This window comes from Erpetoichthys calabaricus, chromosome 2 (genome assembly GCF_900747795.2).
Source record: "Erpetoichthys calabaricus chromosome 2, fErpCal1.3, whole genome shotgun sequence".
Classification (NCBI taxonomy): domain Eukaryota; kingdom Metazoa; phylum Chordata; class Cladistia; order Polypteriformes; family Polypteridae; genus Erpetoichthys; species Erpetoichthys calabaricus.
In genome coordinates, this window is record NC_041395.2 from 126,778,695 (window position 1) to 126,803,455 (window position 24,761).

The 24,761-nt window shown below is 37.7% G+C and overlaps 1 protein-coding gene across 1 annotated transcript in view; it reads right to left on the bottom strand.

Annotated features, from left to right (window-relative positions):
* Positions 1–1,652: 1,652 nt before the first annotated feature.
* Positions 1,653–24,761, bottom strand: part of LOC114646327 (WD repeat-containing protein 49-like) — a 70,056-nt gene continuing 46,947 nt past the window's right edge. Inside the window, exons 14-19 of the mRNA XM_028794480.2 lie at positions 22,089–22,276; positions 20,612–20,809; positions 17,933–18,129; positions 15,618–15,727; positions 11,594–11,740; positions 1,653–3,150 (exon numbers count right to left, since the gene is read on the bottom strand). Of these exons, the coding sequence (XP_028650313.2) occupies positions 2,996–3,150; positions 11,594–11,740; positions 15,618–15,727; positions 17,933–18,129; positions 20,612–20,809; positions 22,089–22,276 (995 nt within the window). The 3' untranslated portion in view covers positions 1,653–2,995. The remainder of the gene's footprint in view (positions 3,151–11,593; positions 11,741–15,617; positions 15,728–17,932; positions 18,130–20,611; positions 20,810–22,088; positions 22,277–24,761) is intronic.

Below are 24,761 nucleotides of genomic sequence, written 5' to 3' on the forward strand. Positions count from 1 at the left end.
AGGATACCCATCATTCCCCTGTGACCCTGAAGTTATTTTAAGTGGGTGTGGGAAATGAGGATGGATGGATAATTTTGAGGTTTTGCTTTTCACAATAAACACTTTCTTAAGATGCTTTACAATGCTAACAGAAATACGGCACAAATCAATTCAAGATAAAATGGAAATTGTAGAGAAAACATAAAATGAATGAGGATGCTGACTAACTAGCTCTTGACAGTAGTACTAGGATGTTTTACCGTGTTAGCCATTATGAATGTAGTGAAAAGTCAAGCAAAATGACACCTGTTATTGGCTAACTATATTGTAATTTTTTTGGTTAGCCAATAAAAGGTGTCATCTTGCTTGACTTTTCACTAGTTCTTGACAGTTAAGAGCAAAAATTCAAATAAAAAAACATTTCTTATGAGCTACCCCATAATACTTTTCTCACCTTTCAAAGTCAATTGGTTGATAAAAAATATTTTAAATTGTAATCTCATATTATTCTTCTTCTGACTTTGTGTGCCCTGTGGTACATTTGGTAGAAATATAATGACGACAAGCAGATTTATCAAGTGACAGTTATTGTGCTCCTGTCCAAATCATACCCAATAGGTGAAAGTCTTCATTAATGTTTTGCACCCAGGTTGTCCTTGGTCTGCCTGGTCAGGGTTTTCCAGGAAGGGCCCACTGCATGGCTTGTTTGGGTAATCTGTTGTTGTTCATGTGTATTAGATGGCCAAACCAAGCCAGGCATCTTTTCTATAGTTTGAGACTGATGGGCAACTGGGCAGCTCTTGTCCAGACCATATCTGTAGTGGTCACTTCTTGCCATCATATGTGCATGATCCGGCATAGGCAGCATGAATCAAACCCATCCACTTTAGCGTGTTGTACCTTCATGAGGGACCATGTCTGAGCTCCACAGAACTTCATCATGGTGTATATGGAGAGCTGCTTGTCCCAAATTTTCCTTAATCTGCTCATGGTAGAGGATGCCTTACCAATGCATGTCTCGATCTTGGCCAAAGTGTTGCTGTCGCAGGTAAGCAGGCTGCCAAGATAAGTGAACTCTTGAACGTTGCCCACATGATTGCTGTTGATGTACAGGGGGAGCCTGAAGTGTTTATTTCCACAGGTTTTGCTTTTTTGATCAAGATGAGTAATCCTAGTTTCTGCCCAGTGATTGCTAAGTGATTCATTTTGTCTTGTGCCCTCTGTGAATTAGTCTCAATCATTAATTGACTGAGGCTAATCCCATATAGGCATATATATTTTGAAACATATACGTTACATGAATAAACTTGAAATGTATTGCCATCAATTAATTAATTGAACTTATGATATGCGGTGCAGTTCGTTTATATACATTGAAGACATGGATATGTAAAAAAATTGATCTGAAACAAAGATGACAATTTTATTAATATAGACTGAAAAAAAACTAGTATAATGTTCAATTGCATGGAACGTTGAGATGATGCCAAATCCTGTTTTTCATATTCTTTACAGATTCAAGAGCAAAACTATACAGTAGGCTTTATAGAGACATCCCAGTACTTATACTGTATATGAAATGCATATTGTAGAATAAGTTCCTTTTTTTTTAATAAGTAATAATTCTATTAAATCCTTTATAGAACGCAGAAAGACGTAAAGCCTATTTCACATCAGTCTGTCACAAATGCTGTCCACACACACATTCACACCCAGCTGATCTTACAGTCAAGAAGGGGCCCAGGAGTGATCAGGGACCCTTTAGTGCTGTAAAATTGAAAAATAAAAAACAATCTTATTAACATAACATACATTTACAAATGTTTATTCAGTTTTTTTGGACTTTTTGTTGCAAACATGTCTTGTCTGACCATGTCTTGTTTCTGCAGTTTGTCATACATATATGTAAGAAAAACTTTGTACAGAAAGTTAACAAGCATTGTTCAATTAAATGAATGGCATGTGAAACAGCAGTTTTAACATGATTTTGAAAAATAAAAACAAGAGGAAATACAATAAATGAAAAACTACACATATGTAATCTTTGTTGATTTAATATGGCATGTTTTGCCATTGTGAGGCACTTTATTTAATCAAATATACTGTAAGACACTGAGCAACACAAAGAACAGAGCTCCGACAGTGACCATTTGAGCAATAAAAATGTGACACATCCATGTTTCTATACACATCACTTGTTGCTCCCAATACAATTAAACCACAAAATGCCATTTCAGGTGTTGTTATTATTATTTTTTTTATATGTAATGGTTTCAGGTAAAGATTCAGTAATTCATTGAAACTTTGCCTCCAAAGTGCCACACTGGGAAAGCTGTCTGCGTGAAATATTCTCCGGAAAGCTTGTGTTTCCCATATTTTCTGTAACGTGTGAATGCAGATTTAGAACTGTGAGGCAGCAATGTCCAAGTTCAGAACTAAATCTCAGTTTGATTTTCTGACAGAATCTAAAATGAGTAGTTCATATACAATAACTTGTGAATGTGTGAGGTGAACAAGTTATGAAAAAAGGAGTGCAGGCACTGAGAGAGTGTGACTATTAACAAAAGAAAAGTCTTGTTGCTAATGATAGTCTAACCAGTTATTGAGCTTGTTAGGTGGGGTGACGGTAGTGGTAACTGCTTTTTAAATAAGAGACATTTGGCACTGCATACCTTTTTTGAATAAATAAATATCAAAATGTAATGTTATTGTTTGTTCTGGAATATGTTTTATCTAATGAGGTATTTAATTTTGTTATGAAAATTACTATAATGTTGTGAAAATTACACAATAACACTGAACACAAACAAAGCAAATACTTTATCCTGGCCCTATATATGCTGTTTGTGGTGAATTATTTCACCAAATATATTTTGGGATACTGCTTGCTGTGAAAGGTGCTACTTAGAATGACGCTGATTGTTTGGAGAAGTAACAATGCTTTTGTCTACAATGGGCTTACACTCACAATTCTGTTCACATTTTTCTTCTATTTCCTCAGAAGCTGATTAGACATTCAAAGAGCCTGCAAAGTTTTAGCCTGTGGTCCAGTTTGTTTCTTGCTCTTCTGTTTTTTATTGACTTTGGCCTCATCTGCATCTTTGGATTTCTTTTTTCGGTCCAGAAAGTCTTTTGGAAACAAGCTCCTCTCATCAAAAGCAGCTATCAAAACTGAGAAAAAGGGACAAAGATTTTTTTGAAATAAAAATGGATTACTCTTAAGGTCAGACATTACCCAGAAAAGGTTTCATACATTTTTGATGTTTCATTAAAAACTTCCACTAGCCAACACAGGATAAAAAAATGCACAGTTAACCAGATAAATCTACTTTCCTAATAAGCCATCATTTTTATTGACTTACTGAATATATTTTACAGTGAGGCTGCTGCATAATAATTCTCCAAATTTAATTTCTTGCCCATTTTTCACCCTGAACATTTTTGCTAGATGGCTAATCCATCAGCCGCTTTTTCAAACCTAATTACCCTTTTCGGTAACTAGATAGAAAGCCACACAGTGGGTGGCACCAGCCTGTTCCAGAAGATGCACAGAAAATGGGGGCTGGCTCTGCAAAAGAACACTCATTCATCTGTTTCGGCCTCTCTCTCTTCCTATGCCACTCTTTCTGTCGTAGCAATCAAACTGAGATTTAAGATCCACCAGTTTCTGTTGCACTTTAAAACTTCCTTTACTATGCAGAGTTTAAAAAATTTGACTTCATTCTTCATTTGTGGCAATTGTGATTTTACAGTACTATCAACTTTTAAGAATACGTCAAATATCACTGCATTTTCTTTTTGAATGACAAGTAATCATTTAGATGTACAAATCAATCCTAAAGGCCAGCGTAAACACAATGGTGGTAATCTTAATTCTAACAGTGATAGAACACCATAAAATGCAAATGTCTTCTGTAGATGGACAGCAGAGTGATAAAGTATGTAGTGTTACCAGCCCACATCCTGAGGGAACTTGAACTCAAATCCAAGGCCAGCCAGTGTGTGCGTTGTCGGCACATTTCCCACTTTCCCGACAGTTTCCCCATAAGACAGAGTCTATAAAAATATCGCTACTATGAAATACATTCAGCAGATACTTTCATTACTATGTAGGGCCAAAAAGACCTTGAAAGTTTTTTTGTTTTTTTCTGTCCTCCCTGGCCATCGGACCATACTTTTATTCTATGTTAATTATCCATCCATCCATCCATTTTCCAACACGCTGAATCCGAACACAGGGTCACAGGGGTCTGCTGGAGCCAATCCCAGCCAACACTGGGCGCAAGGCAGGAACCAATCCCGGGCAGGGCACTAGCCCACACATACACCCACACACCAAGCACACACTAGGGCCAATTTAGAATCGCCAATCCACCTAACCTGTATGTCTTTGGACTGTGGGAGGAAACCTACACAGACACGGGGAGAACATGCAAACTCCACGCAGGGAGAACCCAGGAAGTGAACCCAGGTCTCCTAACTTCGAGGCAGCAACGCTACCCACTGTGCCACCGTGCAGCCCAGCATAGAAATCAACAATAAAAAATATACATGTCTATACTGGTCAAATTCTATTGCAACGAATATCTTTACAATAAAATTTTCATTACAACGAAACATTTTACGGTCCTGACAGTTTCCCCATAAGACTGAGTCTATAAAAATATTGTTACTACGAAATACATTCAGCAGATACTTTCATTATAACAAAGTGCCCAAAAGACCTTGAAATGCCTGAATGAATCATCCACAGAGCAGTTAGTTCTGTGGTCGCAGCTCAGTTGTGCACAACGATCCCTGAACAGAAACATTGTAAATTTTTCTCTTTCTGTTAAAAACATCCAATGGAATTTAACTAATTGTCATCCTCCTATAAGAATGGCAGACATGAAAAAACGACAACAGTTCACATTAGAAAAAAAAAACTTGACATTTTTGCGGCTCTTGATTCCGGCAAAAAGAAAAAATACGTTGCCAGTGAGTTCGGAATTTCATTCCACATTGTCAACTTTCTTGAAAGACCGAGCAAAAATTGAAGATAAATCTAGGGTTGCAAACCTTGGGCCTCAGCAAAAACATATGCAAACTGCTGCATTTGAAGACGTCGAAAAAGCAGTTCTTCCTGTCATCATTGGCAAGTCAACCAGTCCTTAGTGTTTTAAGCATGTTATATTTGTTCCCTGCGAGTATAAAGCAAACCAGTTTGCTCGGATGACTCAAGACATTTGGGGAAACTGGCCGTGACAACTTGACAAGGATATTGTGACGCGTGAGTCACTGTCTTGCATCCCAAAACATGAGGCTGAGTCTCAGTACTTTAGCAAAACCAATTTTATTCAGCTTGAAACAGGAACAGTACGGTTAGTTATTGAAGCAGGATCAACCACTCTCCTATACACAGACACAGCAGTCAGGCAGGGTTGTGGCCAGGTTAGTGGCCAAGTAATAGTGTTCCCTGCATTTATAATGTTCCTTGCGTCACCCATCAATGACAGGCACTTATAGCACAATCTCGATAGCCTCGGATTTGCTTCTGTGGCGCTCCGCTGCAGCACTGTGACAAGCACTCTTCCACAGATGCAGTGATCATGCTTTGGGACGGCCTTTGGTGAGTCATCCCGTTGGGGAGGTGTAAGGGTGGGAGTCTCAAAAGAGTTCAGAAACCTCACAATATGAAGAAGAAGAAAAAGGAAGTTTCTGCTTCTGATTGATAACTGTGCTGCTCACAGCATGCTTCTACATTTAGGTAATGTTTGAGATGAGTTTCTCCCACCCAATTGCACAGCAGTACTTCAGCCATTGGATTTGGGCATCATTTGCACCCTGAAAGTGTATTATCGCAAAGGAAATGCTGAGAAAAATTCTTGTCAGCATAACTAGACAGAAGGAGATGAAAATTAACGTGAAAGAAGCTATTGAAGTGATTGCAAATGCCTGGATGCAAGTTAAAGAAAGCACTATAGCGACAAATGCAGAATCTTATTACTATGAAATTTTAATTACAACAAAATATTATTTAGGTCCTTGGCACTTCGTTGTAACGGAATTTGACCTGTATAAAAAAACAATCGCTAGCGCGCTTAGTTGGAGCTCATATGCGGTACATAACTCCATAGGTACTCACGGTGTCCTTCTAGAACTTTTGCCACACTTCACATTTACCTCCGTGGTGAAACACAGGAATCTCACAGCTCTGTCTGGGAAGACACTGGTAGCTTCGTCTTGATGCAGGATTAATTTGCATTCCCTTTTTTGTATTTCTTTTAGATGGCAAAAATTTCCGCAAAGTAGGCATTCAACACTTCGTTTGTCTGTCACTTTTTTCTTTCAAAGCCGCGCTCCCCTTTTCATCCACGTTCCAATGAGCTAAACCCGCTCAATGCCTCTCACATTTAATATTGACACACCAAAAAACTTTTCTTCTGTTTTTTTTTTCCAAAGCTCACTCTCACGCTCTCCTCAACCTTAGTACAAGCTGTCTTTTTTCCCGTTTTTCATTTCTTACACACTCGTTCAACTCTCTACCCCCTTTCGCTCTGCCTCCACACCATGTTCCTCTCACCTCCCCAAGAAAAACAAAAATCATTAAAGTACTAAAGGCGTGCTATACCTTGATTGGTAGTAAACAACACCAATCACATTTCTCTCTGTCCCTGCTTTCCCCAAAGCAAAGAAAAGAAAAAGCAAAATGTGTCACTAAGGCTAACTACTGAGTTTACTATTATACCCAGCTAGGAGGGCGCTACATAAAAAAAGGAAAGGGGCACTGAAAAGTAAGCACTTTAGCCAGGCACATCATGATCATTATGCTTTTTTATTCTTTATTGCTTGCTGTGGTAACAAGGAAAGGATTAAAGAGGAAATGTATTCTTAAGTTGATCCCTCTGTCAGAAACAAATATGCTGTCAGGGCTTCTGCACCGTCTTGCCTGCGATGCTTCTTTTTTTAAATTTACTTAATTCATTTTGATTTTGCAGAGCCTTCTAATTTCTCATTTAAAGGTTTGTATATAAATAGAATGCCCAGCTGTCCCCCTAGCCTACAATCTGAATGAATACATGTAAAGTGATTGCCCATTAATGAGGAATGCTGTCTAACCCGCTCATCCAGTTGTTGGAGCATTTCAGTGGCAGTACAATAAAAGAGCCACAAAAGACTTTTCATGGTTTTGGTAACAGCAGCTTCTAAAGTTTCAGTGTTTATGCTTAGTGTAGACACGTTATTGATTTGAACCTGCCACATTAGGTGTTTGTGTGTGAATGCATACTGTGAAACAGAACAGAATTGTATGGTGTATCAGCTTTCCTTCTTTCTTCTAGTGTTTATTGCCAGTGGTCAAAGTCTCTGACAAGTGAACAAAGCCAAATAGATCCCCTAGTAACTGGGGGTGGACCAGACTCGAGTGAGAGACAACAATCAGGTTCAAATTTTCCAAAGTGCAAGGTATATATTTATTTAAGGTATCCAGGGTGTGGTTAATAAAAATTCAATAATTAATTGTTCATAAAACACAACACATTAGAGAGAATGTCATAAGTAGTTCAAATCTATTCAATTCCCTTCAGCAGTACCTATTCCCTTTATATCTTCAGCCTTCAAAGAAGCATATCCCTGCACTCAGTCCATAAACGTGACTGCCTCACTTAATTCACCAAAAATTTCTCCCTCGGCATTTGAGTGAGGTCAGTAACAGCAGTAAACTTCTGCCTTAAAAATAAAAGGAACTCCCATGATGTATCCTCCAAAGGAATGGATACACAGAGTTTAATCATGCTGTGTCATCACAACAGAGGAAACCACACACTGCCCACAACTGACTTCATAACCAACCTCCCAAAAACTTATCTTCAAAGAACTAACCTCCTTCTTTAATTTCTTTGTACTATTTCACCTACACAATGCAGGCGTTGCTTCTCTTAGCTCCCGGTGCAACTAACGAAGAGTGGCTATGTTGATTGGTCAATTTCACTTGCCTGTGTACAAGCCTATTACCCCCATTAGCCACGCCATATTAGCATGTATCCCACCTAAATTGCTTCTATTAACAGAACTGCATTGTATTATAATCTGCACTTGCCATTTTTGCAACTGCCCTGTGACACCAAGTGTCAGTCTTACCATATGTGACTGGTTGGTTGACTGGCAAGGAGGTGAAAGGGATGAAGGAAGCATTAGGAATAGGCAAGAGAGAAGGTGAGCCTAGCAAAACCCATTCTGGAAAAGAAGAAACACCAACAGAAGTGACACAACAAAGCCTCCAAACGCTGGGCATATACTGCATATACAGTATATGAGTGGGTTATAATTAGGGCTGCTAGCACAAGAGAGAGTGAGCTGTAGTCTAAGCAGAAGTGTGCAAGGCACTCCCAGGCTATTAGAGGCCACTATGAGCAACCCAAGAGATGTTGGAAATGCTCTTAAGAATAAAGGTGCCAGAGTGGTTCTTCTGGTGGCTCTGAGGCTAGAGATCTGCACTGGCAATCGGAAGGTTGCCGGTTCAAATCCCGTCAATGCCATTAGGGACTCTGCTCTGTTGGGCCCTTAAGCAAGGCCCTTAACCTGCAATTGCTGAGTGCTTTGAGTAGTGAGAAAAGCGCTATATAAATGCAAAAAATTATTATTATTATTATTATTATTGTTTCCGAAAAGACCATCGCACATGAAGGTTCCATAATGAACCTATGTTTAAGTAGATCTATAGCAGGCTCCATGTATGAAGTGACCATGAATAGGTGGTAACAAATTTGTGAAATACCATTGGGTTGCTGATTTTAAAAGGACTGTTGCTACATACAATAACACAGGCTAAGTCCATGTTTTCTTAATCTGTTAGTGTCCTGCTAGGTAGCCTATCATAGATTAAAGATTTCAGGGGTTTTTTTTCTACATATAAGGAGGTTTTTCAAAGCACAAAGAACTAACTTCACATGCAAAGAACCCTCCCCAGAAAGAAATTGTTCTTTGTCAAGCAATGGCTCTATGAGGAACCACACAACCCAGCAAAGAACCTAAAGTGCCATTAAAGAGAGAGTAGTGTACAGTAATCCCTCCTCCATCGCGGGGGTTGCGTTCCAGACCCACCTGCGAAATAAGAAAATCCGCGAAGTAGAAACCATATGTTTATATGGTTATTTTTATATATTTTAAGCCCTTATAAACTCTCCCACACTATTATAAACATTTCACGCACAATTATACAGCATAAACCCTTTGTATTCTCTTAGATATTAGGTAAGATTCGTTGAAATTATGTATGTACAGTTTACATACAGTAAAACCTAAATATTATTTTAAAGATATCGAGCGTCTCCAATATCACATATGTTACAGCCATTACGACAGACAGGCCACCAGCAATAAATACGTACAATGCAAGAAAAATTGTATACAGTAAAATGTGTGTACAGTGACACTAAACTATGTACATGTAATAAGTACTGTACAGAAATAATTAATTATGGTTACTCACCAACAATGACACGACGACTTGTCTGATAATGATGAGTTTAATTTTACTGCACAACAAAGGATAGCGTTACAGCTCTTCTAAAGGAGCCTCTTCAGGCGACTGTTTAGCACCGCCGTTGTTCTTCTTCCATCATTCTTCAATCCAAATCCCTAAAGCAGATTCCATCCAGACTACTGCCTTAAAACGTCCACTTGCAACTCATTTTGCGCCCTGGTTAAAAGACACTGCGGCCGTAGATCTTATATAGATATATCTTATATAGATATATCTTATATAGATCTTATATCTTATATCTTATATATATATCTTATATATCTTAAATAAAAAGAATCGTGGACTCATTTATGCTGTAATGGTGTCCTACAGCGGTATAGATGTTTCCTTCCTTCAACATACCCAAAACTTTTACCTTTTCTGCAATCATTTGCATCTTCTGTTGGCGCTTGTGCACGTTAATGCAAAATGAGTGAGATTAGACTTCCTGGTTAATGCAGCACTCCGTCGCTGAGCCAATCAGCAGCACACAGGAACTTAACCGCGTGCTCTGATTGGGTAGCTTCTCAGCCATCCGCCAATAGCGTCCCTTGTTTCAATTCAAATGCGTCCCTTGTTTGAATTCAAATGGGCAAATCAACTGAGGAAGCACACATACTGTAGACCGCAGAAATCCACGATATATATTCACATATGCTTACATTTAAAATCCGCGATGGAGTGAAGCCGCGAAAGACGAAGCGCGATATAGCGAGGGATCACTGTATAGCGTAGAGTGTTGAGAGAGAATGAGGCCAGAAATTAAACAGCACAGGTGGTCTCTGTATTACACACAGTCTGGTAAAATACCTTTGAGACTCTGCCCCATAACTAAGTATTAAGGCTAAAAAGTGCAGTGATACCTGAAGCCATCACGGGGAGTTGCAGCAAGAAGGCCTCAGGATTTTCTTGTGACATTTCCTGATTTAGAAAGTGGGACTGAAGAATGTTCCAAAAATAGCCCCAAGCTGGAATGTGAAGTCTACTCAGCATCATTACCCCTGTGAATGTGGAGTTGGAAAGTGAGCATGGACAGTCACTCTGGTGGTGGGGAGGAAGTGAGAAGCCATAGCTTTAGGTGACAGAGGAGGAAGGGAAGTAGAAAGATGTACTGTGTACTATCTATTGGGAGGACAGCTATATAAGTAAAGTGTATTATTGTTAAGTGGGCGAGCTGCCCTAATGGGACAGGCAGTTAATGCCACTTGATATGTCTTTAATTTAGCTCTCCTTTGTGTTTATTCACAATATAACACAGATAATTATGGATTACTACTCCAACAAAGCCATAGCAGATGTCCCCATTATACTGTACTTGAATGCTAAAACAAGTATGGATAAAAGTCCATCCATTATCCAACCCGCTATATCCTAACTACAGGGTCACTGGGGTCTGCTGGAGCCAATCCCAGCCAACACACGGCGCAAGGCAGGAAACAAACCCCGGGCAGGGCGCCAGCCCACCACAGTGGATAAAAGTATTTTTGTTTTTTCTTTTTATGAACCTCTTGCAAGTTAATGATTGCCTAAGATTGCAGTTGCACCTCAACTACCACACTTAAAACCAGTCTTAGTACAGTATGTAAAAACCCTTTCAACAAATCAATTCATTTTTGTAATCACAGCAGATATCATCATAAAGAACTTTGTAAATTTAATGCAAATATTAATATGAGCACAAAATACAAAATTATCAAAGTTAAGCATGTTGGGTGAATTTTAGTGTACAGTACACACAACAAGACTGACTAAAGGTATAATATTAATGTGTGGTAACACAGTTTCATGTAACAGATAACCAAAACTGATTGATGAGCATTGACAATTTGTAATGTCTGTGACAATCAGACAGGAATATTCCAGTAGTTTGGAGTCACAGTTTTTAAAGACAGTGTCAATGCTATTGTAACACTGATCCTTAATAAGTAGAACTGGCTATTAAAAAACAAAATGCCAGACCTTGTTTTTAATCTTATATCATTTGGACCCTTTGCTTTGTTTACAATGCCCTGTGCAATCAATGAAATAAATTTTAGTTAAAGATTATAAAAGCAACAAAAATTACTTCACAGTTTTTTTTTTTTAATTTAGTGAACAAAAATACCAACTTACCAGTCGAATCTGAAGAGGGAATGGCTGGTTCAGTTGACTTCTCTTCTGACTTCTCACTGAAGTATTTATGGGGATTTGTTATGAAATCTGGTTTATTAATTTCAGTGATGCTTCCAAGCTCTTCAATATGCAGTGAGCTAAAGGTACCTGCAAGGATTAATAATTCAGAGAAAACTGAAAACAATACTTTATGAAATCATTTTCTTTTATTATGGATCTTCAAATAAAGGGTTAATATGGTCATCTTTATAAGAGATCAACACGTTTAAAGGTAATTTAAGGGGCAAACTTAGACCCAGAGAGACGGTTGCCTTCTACATGATAGTCTAAAAGAGCAATGTAGAGGTTTTTCTGCTGAATGATTTCTAACATTAAGTGAAATTGCAAGAAAATCTACACTTAAAATTAATAAATGAGGACATAGAGTATTATATAGTAGGGGGTGCTAGTCTGCTGTAGAACTTGGCCTCCAGTTCTTGACGTTTGTCCTTCATGACAAAGTCTCACAGGGCCAGATGTGATTCTCAAACAGTTTTGGGGACAACTCTTTAAAAAGTGCAAAGTAAATAGTGGCAAAAGGCTACACTCACAGGGCTTCTTCCCTAAATACCCACCCTCAGTTACTCCAGTTGATGTATTTTAAACTGCTTCAGGGAATTTAGGGAGAGAGCAAAAGATACTGAACAAAAGACTAAGACAATGAAAAGCTAAACTTGCTGTTATCCATTCAGGAGCTCAGTATCACAAGATATTTGAAGCCTAATCACTGGTCTACAAAAATATTTTTGTTTGCTTCTGGGAACTTCAGACCAGCTCTTTATTAAGTTTTTTACACTGATTTCATATATGAAATCAGAATTAAGCTAGCACGTCAGGTTTTAGAAATCCCCATCATTGACGTTTTGACACTTTTTAATATTAATACAATATATCAACACGATATCTGGTGTACTATGTCCCACCAAAATTGTTTTGATGTGTTTATTCTGAAAACAAACCAGATGACGATATCAGACACATGTTAAAGTATATTTATGTCAATTTACCTCAATATAAAAGTGAGGTCAGTGTGCCCAAAAATGTTGGAGGCACTTGCTTTTGCGCTTGTACTGCACATCCGCCTCTCTTTGCAAGAACCAACAGTAGTTACCCATCATGCTTGGAATGAATTTTTCCTGATATCAGTTTTCTATCACCTTTATATCTTGATGAAATCTTTCCCCGTGCTCATCTCTGACATCACTTAGATTTGGTGGAAAGAAGTCGAGATGAGAATTTAAAAAATGCATCTTCAATGACATTCTGGCTCCCATAAGCTAATATACTTTCAGCATATTCTCCACAAGCTGAGTATAATTCTCTGCTCTGTGACTGTCAAGAAAATTCTGGACAACCTGCACGAATGAGGGTGCTGATTCAGCTGGCTTCAGTTTCCTTTTGAACTCATCGTCAAGCATCAGTTCACGTATTTCATGGCCAACAAAAACACCTTCCTTAATTTTGTCTTCACTTTTCTAGAGACCAAAATTATTTCTTAAATGCTGAAACGCATCGCCTTTACTGTCCAGTCACCCTAGTTGTCCAAGACCTGGAACATCATAACTAAAAAATGGGACGTGCTGGACGAAAACGGTTTTCAGATTTGGAGTCAGCAAGTGAAATTTGTTAAAGTACAGTGAATTAATTTTCACAATGTAATGAGCACTGGTACAGTGAAGACAGACAGACAGAAAGATATGTAGACCACCAGAGCTACTGGGCTCCACATGTTGGAGAAGTGCCTCTATCTGCTACAATATCTTTCTGTCATTTTAACTACTGTATTACTATATGACATAACAACAGCAAATAGAGTTTAGATAAGCATTGTGGTCTATGGATAGGTTAAAATGCTGCAGCTACTTTGCCATGACAGGTTTGCATTTCCAATTAGACAGTAATGGTAAACTTCTTTAATTATTTGTTTAGATGTGAAGCCAATAGATGAATGTTGTGCAGCCTCCTCTGTGCATCTACTGTTGTTGATTTGGGTGTTTTGAGTACTTAAATCTCCATCTCCTGTGGCTCTTTGTTATCAGCTCTCTTAATGTCACTCCTTTTGATGGAGTGTGACACGCCGTTTACTTCACATTTATATTTTGCAGTTCATATTTTCATGAATATAGCTGCCAGTTCTTTCAAGCTTACATCGACTCCTACACTACCGTTGTAATGCTGAACAACAGAGTACACACAGCACTTCTGACAACACATCATTACCATTTATGATTCATCCATTGATACTACCAAATGCCAATGTATAATCTGATAATACAGAAAGGGTTTTCCTGTGCATCAGGTTCTGTTTATTTTTAAAATGTGCAATGTGCTCTCTGCACATATGACACATATTTAGATCAGATTAGATTATCCATGGATGGGGAAACTCAAATACATGCAGTAGCAGAAACACAGAAAGCAAGAATATGGACTCACAGGACAGATAATACATCCAATTAATCAATCAATCAATTGATAAATACATAAGTAAATGAATAAATAGATAAATAAACTTAATGAGTACATTGGGGGAAGCACTGAATTATCTGATAGCGGTGGGCAAAAAAAACACCCAGAGGTACTTCTTAGTAAATCATTTCGGACTGAATCTGTGGCTAAAAGTGGTTCAAGAGAGCACCTCCTGGAAGGGATGGGGAAGATTTTTCATGATGGCATCCAATTTTGCCATCATCCTCTTTTCCACAACAGCTTCCAGTTCACCTTGTGGTGGTGCAGGCTTTCTTGATAAGTTTGTTCAGACATTGTGCTCAGATTGCTTCCCCAGGAGACTACAGCATAGATGCCCACCCTGGCTACTATGGACTGGTGGAACATTTCTAGCAGCTTGCTGCATACATCATAAGACCCGAGCCACCTTAGCTAGTACAGTTTGCCCTTTTTGTACAGTACCACTGTGTTGTCGGACCAGTCCAGCTTGTTGTTTATGTGAACCGCCAGGTGCTTGTGGCTCTTCAACACTTCCACATCCTCCCCCTGAGTGGTGACTGGTCTCAGAGGCTTTTTGGCATGTTGGAAGTCCACCACCTGTTCTTTTGTCTTGCCGATGTAGAGTTGCAGGTCATTGTATGTTTAATAGGATTTCTTTAGGAGATTTTTTGACTGTAGATGGTTCATTGTTAATAGAATCTTGCACTCTGATGGACCAGGTAAACAAGAGCACCTCAGATCTTTGAAGTTCAAAATCACCACCCTTACTTTGAGCACTGCCTTCATGAGGTGTGGAATTAGTTTAGAAATGTGGCACTCAGTGAGCCAACTAATTGTTCCCACCCAGTTTTAACCAAAATTAATTCATGGCTGTCTCAAGACATATATTATACATCTGGCTTCAGTGAGACTATTCCAGACATAATCAGCAAACAAGCAGATACAATTGGCTGACCCCTATAAAAATCCATGACTTATTAAGTTTTACAACATTTCCAGTTACCAGTCACTCTCTTCCTGTTGTGTTCTTTATTACATTGGCTGCATCTGAGTATCATGTTACTTTGATATATGCTTGGCATGTTTTGCAAATATAAATACTATCATAACCAGTTAATATACAGTATGTATGTTTATATGAAATGACATGTTTTCTTCTAGGGTGTCATTCTCTTCTGCTTTGGGTCTCTTGAGGTTTTACTTTCCATGCACAACACATAACTGGATGTACTGTCACTTGGAGGATCCTGACTTTCACAATTAACATACAGAGACTTTCTATCACTGTTGGGGTGGATCTTTCTCCTCTAAAGAAGTCTTCTGTAAGACATTTTCTAATAATAGTAGTACAATTGCTTCCATCAGTCCAAACAGGGCACACCATCAAAATTAAGAACAATTAGGCTAGATACGTTTTATTTCCTTGCACTTTGTAATTTTAGAGAAAATATATTTTGAAATAAATGTCTATAGACATTAGAAAAAGATTTTAATCTTATTTACACTCAGATTTGTATTTGCTGATACAAATGCTTACCTACTGCACTCTGCATTTTGTCCCAAATGAAAGGTCTGTGACTGTTCCCTTTTGATGTTCTTCTTTCTTTAAATTTTTTTCCTAAAATGCTGTTCTCCCATATTTTAGCACTACAAAATTACAAATATATATTTTAAACTGTTTGCATTTCCAAATAAACTCATACCTCAATAACAGATAACAATTGACCATCACCCGTTCTTTTGTTTCTGTTCCATAAAAGCAATAAATGATACACTGTATTACCAATGTGCTTTACTTTTCAAGAGGGATCACTGTGAAAGATGCAAGCATATACAAATTAATCTAGGTAAACATTTGCAATTTGTCTCTTATTCCTGCTAAACCTTTATTAAACAAATAATTCTCTAAATTAAAATTGTAATTGGTTCATCAGGATGTGACCATTTTGCTGTCCATCTTCCTTCTCATGTCTGGCTGAGAGGTTCCTTTTAGAATGTGACTTTGTAGTCTTTAATCCATTTTTACGCCTCTTTTCCTAGACAAAATCTACTCTAATCCATTTCTTTCACTCTTACTATTTTTCTAACTGTTTTTCTAGCTGTACTTAATATTCTATATCTTTTTGACAATAAGATAAGCCTTATAATTTGTTTTGTCAACTAAACTACTGAAATGTGGCCTTTTGAGTTGTTGATATTTTATTGCATGATAAGAAAATCTTATATCCCATAATTACAGTATGTCTAGAGGAAAAGATTGATTGACCAATAAAGACAGCAAGGGCACAGGAGGACCAAAGGATTGAATTATGCAGAGGGAGAAAGCGAGGAACCTGCATTGGCTTCTTTAAAAATATATATTATAACAGGTAGATGGCAAAAGGCCACAAAACTTATGACTACTGTAGTGGCCGGCATGAAAGGACATGAACAGACCAGCAGCTGGACTGGAGTGGGGGTTGAATCTGCCTGAGCTGAGTTATTGTGTATTATACACCCATTGGTGCAAGAGGCATACCATTAAGGCATGTTCTCTCTGTCTCTCTCTCTCTCCCTCTGCTATACCATCTGTCCAGGTGCCATGCTACTGTTTTTCTCAATCCAGCCACAGGCCATGCTGGAGAAGAGACAACAGTTAACCAAACAGCGATCGAAATACTATGACAGAGAGCGACCTAATAACCTAAGCATATTGGATGCTTAACATGAAACAGGCTGTATTTTTTTTTGTCACACTCATTGTACTCTGCTATTCTGGGCATATTATCTATAATGTATAATATATGTGAAACAGTTTTTCCTGCTGTTAAAGATGTAAAAATCAGGAGTGATCTCCCCTAGATTTTCTCGTATACTCAGATATGGGGATGGATATTTGAGGAGTAAACCCCAAGCGAATGATTATATTTTTGTATTATGTACATTAAAGAACTATCAACAAACAAATCAAATTAAATTAATAATATATTGAAAAATTATTATAAGTAAAGTTAAATAAATCGAACTCTGCAGCTGCATGAATAAAAGATGAAGTACCACTTCCGGTTAATGTCAATAGCCCAAAAGTTGACAGAAATCTACATTTTGTACCTAATACTTGTATGCAAAATTTGGTTGAACTAACTGAAAACGTACTCAAGTTATTGCGTTTACCAATACACACACAAACACACAGAAATAATTCCAAAAATGGTATTTTCGGACTCAGGGATGTCTAAAACAGAGATTCATTAAAACTTCGACATCAAATCTTTGGGCGATTCCAATGCTTTCCCTATGCTTCATATACGAGAAAGTATACAAGAAAAGGAGAAAAAACATGAGGGATATACAATAGTTGGGATTTGGAACGTTCTGTTAGGTCTACATAATAAAAAATCTAAAAAGGAAAATAAGATCATCTATGGATACTGCCACAACAAAACAGCCACAGAGTCAGTCCGAAGTAATTTTAACCAGACAAAGCCTCAGGGGTGTTGTTCATACAATGGCCTCTAGAGACCACACTACTCTAACAGTTCTGATATCTTGCCGGACATCCTTCTACCTAAAGGTGAACCCTAGGTTGGATGTAAAATGCAACTGCCAACCAGGACCTAAAACAGTCTTAAGTTAGGTTTACTTTGGGCAACTGGAAAAGAGATAGAGGCTGCAAATGTGTACCTTTATAATATGAAACAATTAAATTTCAGACCTTAAATTGCACTAAGATAATGCATATAAAAATAAAAATTAACATAATATTCTGTTTTAAAATCATAAGACAAGCAGCTACTACTGAACTTACTGAAATATACACTGCTCCTCTAACAGAATAACAATATTAATTTACCAATAACAGACAATACATACACTGGCTCCATTTCCATAAGATCTGTAGGGACATTAGTGATATATTCTGGTATTTCAGGTTCAAAAGCCTTTTTCTCCTCCTTCAAAAGTTCACCATGACTGATATGTTCATCTTCTGTCGAATTGTTCTCATAATCTAATAACTGTGCATTTTCTGGAAAATGTTCAACATTTGCATCTATGCGCCAGTGCTCCTCCTGAGAAAACAAAGTGAGGTTTATTCCCATACAGTTGTTTAAAACATAGTTTTATAAGCAAACTAAAAAAGAAGTGTTTAATGTAAACCTTTATCTGAATTTGTTGATAAAACCTATACTGTATTTGGTTGTATTATTTGGTTCTCTCTCTTCAATGAAACCTTGTACTACACTCAATTTCTGCAGCTTTACTACCTTATTCCAGGGTTTCATGGTGTCCAACTGTGGAGTTTTTTATGTTGTCACATTGCAACTAAATGAAGACTGAAGAATGAGTGGTAGCATCACTAGTAGATATATTAAGGTGGATATGAAAGACAAGAATAGGTTGTGTGTCTGTGCATCTATATGTCGGTCCATTTGCTATGCCTCTGTCATTGCAACAGAATGCACATTACAAACATTTGTAGTAATAAAATGCACAGACATTAAGACTGCTTTCACAAATCCCATACCAAATGGCATATAACAGAGACATATGCATTTCGTTTATTATTTCAACAGATGGCGCATTACAAACATTGACAGATTTTATCCCATTTTAGATGGCTAGCTAGTACATTTAATAAATGAGAAAAGATCAGGTTGATCTGTATTAACACCTGGAAAGCCAATATACAGCCATGGACAGAAATTTGCCCATGCTCCCACAATAATGTGTGGCCAATAAATTAACAATAAAGTAGTTTCACTGTTTTATAGTTTTATCGTGCAATGAGTCCCTGAGTGTTTAGAAAGACACAATTAATAAATAAAAGTATTATTATTATTACTACTACTACTTGTATGGTTAATATCAACTCAAATTAACAGAATTTACCTTTAACATTAAACAGGTGGCGCAATGGTAGTGTTGCTGCTTTGCAGTAAGGAGACTGTGGAAGATTGTGGGTTCGCTTCCCGGTTCCTCCCTGTGTGGATAGCGCTTTGAGTACCGAGAAAAGCGCTATACAAATGTAATGAATTATTTATTATTATTAATGCAAAACTATTTTCAAGAAGGGATGTTGAAAGCAGGCATGAATTCCAAAGTAGCATACTGTCTCCCAAATATCTAGCTTATATGTTGGTGTTAACATGTCTGATAGAAGGAACGGGAAGACCCGAGAAAGAAATGTCATCGATGTGACAAGCAAAGGAATAATCTCAGACTTTCAGGGGAGTTGTATACGGAATTTGCTATTGAAATTTCCTAACACTACTAAGACAACAACAGAACACCTATTTGATTTCTTTGTTAACTTAAACACCTTTCAGTGTGCGTTGCCTTCATTTATGTTGCAAGTCTGCTAATGTCATATGCTGTAAAGATGAATGGCTTGTTGTCCCCAAATGATCCATGCCTGTGGGCACAAGATGGTGGTGCCCATTGAAAAAAATGGAAAATGATAAGAAAAATCAAAACAACAAGAAATGGGAATTAATAACACAGCCAAAGGTATATCAAAAAACAAATACTAATGTTTTCCTCACAATAACATCATTGCAGTAATGATGAAATATAATAAGAAAATGAAAATAAAAAATTAATAACACATTGAAAATGAAAGAAAACAAATAAACATTAATTGGCAGGTGTGAAGTCTCCCATATTTTGGGATCAACAAAGTTTAATACTAAAATACTATGATAATGTTATAGACATTAGTTGGTGCATACCATTACATTATTTATGTATATTTGTGTGAATTTTACAAACCATAAAATGCATGTTGGTGGAATCTTTTTATTGTGGAGGTCTTTGATGCCTCCATTTTGGAAAAAGAAGAGCCTCAAAGTGAAACAATGTGGCATCTGCTACACCAGCTTTACCAACCAGATTAGGTGACCCTGGTGACACTGGTAATAAACACACATAGGGGACCTCACATAAATTGACTTTACCATAGGCTGCCATTTACTTAGATAAAAAAAAGTATTTTTTGCATATGTAAATAATCGAACAGATGCATTTACACAGTGTACATGTACATTAACATTAATTTACTTCATGATGTTTTGTTTTTTCAATAGTCCAGTCACTTGGGAACTATCCTATATCAAAGTAATCTGGTTAAAAATTGAATTGAATTGAAATTAGTGTAAAGTCACAACATTTTTATACAAAGAGGTTTAAAGCAGTATCTGGTATATGAATCTATTCTCTGTAAAATATAACATTGTTTTCAGTAGAGGTGGCACTGTATTTACTGTTTCTTTCTATAAATCTTACACTTGGGACACTGTCTGCATGGACAATTTCCCAGTGTTTGCATGGATTTTCCTTCAGGTATTCCTGTTTTTCCACTACATCCCAATACACATTATACACTGGCCCTTCGTGAGTGTGAGTGTGTAAGTGGGTCCTGCAATAGCCTTAAGCCCTCTCTGTGAGCAGTTCTACCCTGATCCCGATGCTGCTGAGTTGGGGCTCCAGCCTCACAGAAACCTGAGAAGGATTAAGAAACTTTTGATCATATAATGTTATGCTTTCTGCCATTACCTGTCCAAATATGCCAATAGGTAATCCCCAGATGTCACTGACTGCGACACTACAGTCAGCTGATGCGGAAATGATGAGCAGTCGTCCATTGTGCACACACATTTCAAGGTGAGTAACGCAGTCAATGTGAGGCTGAAATGATGCTTGCAAAGGAGGGGGCTGCTTGAAAACACTTTCACTGAAATCCAGGCAGTACTCCTGGAAGAAATATAAAGCATAAGACAGAATTTAATGTAAAATATAATAATGCAGAAATAAAAGGCAGCAATTGAAATACTTTTGTAAGAGGCTGTTTAGTAATATCAAAATTCATTAGGAAGTGGGATGGCATGGTGGTGCAGTGGTAGTGCTGCTGCCTCACAGTAAAGCGACCAAGGTTCATGTCCAGAGTGTTCCCTGTGTGCTTACATGTAACATTACATTTTCTCCCTGCTTCCATGTGAGTTTTGTTCATGTGCTCTGGTTTCCTCCCACAATCCAAAGTCATGCAGGGTAGGTGAACTGACATTGCTAATGTGGTCCTAGTGTATGAGTGAATGCTTGGACCCTGTCCAGGTGTTATTCCTGCCTTGTGTCTGATGATTGCTGGGATAAGCACTAGCTGCCCTGCAACACTGCCCTGGACAAGTGGTTTAGGGAAAGATGGACTTACGAAGTAAAAATGAATACCACTGAGTTTTTTTCTCTCTTTCATTCAACTCGATTGAAACAGAATCAAAATAAATATAATGAAATAATTCTGAAGTTGTATATTTACCTACAAAGCCTTAAATAACCTCGCACCAAACTACATCAGTGACCTTCTCCATCACTATGTGCCTGCCCGCCCACTAAGGTCCTCTGATTCTGGCAATCTTGTTGTGCCCCACACTAATCTACACTCCATGGGTGACAGGGCCTTCAGCTGTATAGCGCCCAGACTCCGGAATGACCTACCAAAATTAATCAGGTCAGCTGACTCCATGAATTCTTTTAAAAAACAACTCAAAACTCATCTGTTCAGGAAGACTTTTAGCTCTGCTTGACTTTATTACCCTTCTCTCAGTTTACTTCTCTGTCAAGATGCTCATGTAATCTGTATGTGTGTGTGCGAGACCATCAATTATGTTGTCTGTTAGGCTTTTTTTCTCTGAATTCACTGTTGTAATCTTCTTTATTTATTCATCTGGTTTGTACAACGCTATATACTGTATACCCTGCTGTTCTTCTTATATTCTGTAAGTGCCTTGAGCATGGGAAAGGCGCTATATAAATAAAATGTATTATTATTATTATTATTACTATAATCTTTTTAATACATTACAAAGAAAATGACCCTAATCTTACAAAGAAATGTAGAAAAATGATGTTTTCTATATATAAAATCCATTATATTTAATTTCCTTGATTACATGATTCACTACTTATCTGGTACTTCAATATGCTCAGTCACCCAGAATGACATGCTGCCAGGAAGGTGTTTAAGAAGCAGTCTCACCTGTATACTCCAGACTTTAATGAGTCCATCACAGTCTCCAGTGATAAGATAATGATTGCTCTTATCAACTGTCATGATAATAGAGCCTGCATCCTTGTGAGCAATGAATTCAGCAATCAGCAAATTGCGAGATGTGCTCCAGAACCTTACAAATCCCGAACCGCCACAAGACACCAGGTTGGCTCCTCCTAGAAGAGTCAGAATTTGTGTGTTACTGCACTTTGTTCTTAGCAAACCTGTTATATATACTGCATATATTGATTATTAATTAATGCTTTATTTGTTTTAGATTGATTTCCAGGTCTTTGTAAACAAAAATGTAATTACTTCTGTTATTAGAGACATCAATGCTCACTGTCGTTTACAGTGGATTCAGAAAGTATTCAGACCCCATCACATTCTACACACTTTATTGTGTTGCAGATTTAATTTTAAATGGATACATTTGTCATTTTTGCCCTTCAATTTACGTTCAATAACCCATAATGACAAAGTGAAAAGTGATGTTTTCAGAAAGATCTGCAAATTTATTAAAAGAAAAAACAACAGCATTGAAATTTTTCATTCATAGGACAGTTATCTTATCTAAAGATCTTGACCATACATTGTTCTTCTCTCTCTTGTTAAATTAACCCTAGCCTGAATGAATCTATTAATTTTTTTACATTTAAAGTTTCTCATTTAAATATTTACCAATGTTGTTTCTTGTCCTAGAGTGTGTATATAAACACAGGGATCTCCAGTTTCTGTATTACATCTTGCCTGAAGAAGGGGCCTGAGTTGCCTCGAAAGCTTGCATATTGTAATCTTTTTAGTTAGCCAATAAAAGGTGTCATTTTGCTTGGCTTTTCTCTGTATTCAAACCCGTAATTCAGTACTTTGTAGAAGCCTCCACTGCAGCAATTACAGCTTCAAGTCTTCTTGAGTAAATTTCAAGGATACACACCTGGATTTGGGCAGTTTATGCCATTCTTTCTGGCAGATCTTATCAAACTCCATTACGTTGGATGGGGAATGTCTGTAAACTGCCATCTTCAGGTCTCTCCACAGATGTTCTATTGGCTTTAAGCCAGTCACTCCAACTTTGTCTTGGTTGTATGCTTTGAGTCACTGTGGTGCTGAACGGTAATCCATCTCCCCAGCTGGAGATTGTGTGCACTTGGAACAGGTTTTCTTCAAGGACCTCTCTGTAGTTGGCTGCATTCATCCTTCCCTCAATTCTGGCCAATCTTCCTGTCCCTGCCACTGAGAAGCATCCTCATAACATGATACTGCTACCACCATGCCTAATGTAGGGAGGGTATAAGTATATGAAGAGCAGTGCCTGATCTTCACTACATATAGTACTTGGAGTTCTGCCCAAAAACTTTAATTTTTGTCTCATTATAGCAGAGAATCTTCTTCCTCATGGCGAACACCAAATTCTAGCCATAAACACCTGATTGATGGAGTGCAGCTGAAATGATGGTCCTTCTGACAGGTTCTCCCATCTCAGATAGTATTTTTCAAGCTCTGTTAGAGTGACCATTGGATTTTTTGTCATTTCTCTGAGCAAAGCCCTTCTTACCCGGTTGCTTAGTTTGGCCAGTCAATTCTTGGAGAATCCTGGTGGTTCCAAACGTCTTTCATTTCACAGTTATTGAGACCACTGTGTCCCTGGAAACACGCAAAGCTTTAGCAATGGTTCCATACCCTTGTCCTCATTTATGCCTCACCACAAATTGATCGTAGAGATGTATAGAGAGATCCTTGGCCTTAATAGGTTGGTTTTTCTCCTGACATGCAGTGGGACCTTATTTACACAGGTGTTTGTCTTTCTAAACTCTGTCCAGTCAATTCAGTTTGCCACAAATGGACTCCAATCAAGTTCTGGACACATCTCAAAGATAATTAAAGCAAACAGGATGCACCAGAGCACAACTGGGAATGTCCCAGCAAAGGGTCCGAATACTTATATAAAACATAGATTTCAGTTTTTGATTTTAATACATTTCCAAACCTTTCTGAAAATGTTTTACTTTGTTATAATGGGATATTGAACGTAGATTGATAGTCAAAAATGGCAAATTTATTCATTTATAATTAAATCTACAACACAATTAAATGTGTAGAATTTGAAAGCCTCTGAATATTTTTTGAATCCACATTATATCTCTCTATTACAAAAGAAAATCTTAAAATGAGACGAGATTATTGCCAAGAGATTTTTTCAAGTCCCGCCCTCCTCTCAACCATTTCCGGTTAACGGCCCATGCCCACGGTCTTCTCACCTCTCATTTGTGTGAATGCTTTTGTCAGACACTGTTCATGCGCTCTCAGCTCTTATAAATTTTTACATTTTCCTCACTTTACAGTAAGTCCCCAATAAAAGAAGACTTATTATGTCTAAATCTTATTGAAGAATTTCATCCCAAAGGGTTATCAACAGAAGAAATGAGTACACGGGCAATCCTAGCACCGAGAAACAATAAAGTCAAACGAATTAACGTGAAAATTGACGATTGTTTACATGGCAAATTGGTTAAATGCGTAACAATAGACTATGCTGAAACAGTTGGTGGTGATGGTGCAGAAGATGAAAATATCAAGTTACAATATCCCATAGAATATCTACAATCATTAACACTGTCCGGTCTTCCACCAGCTGAATTACTGTTGAAAGAAGGATGTATC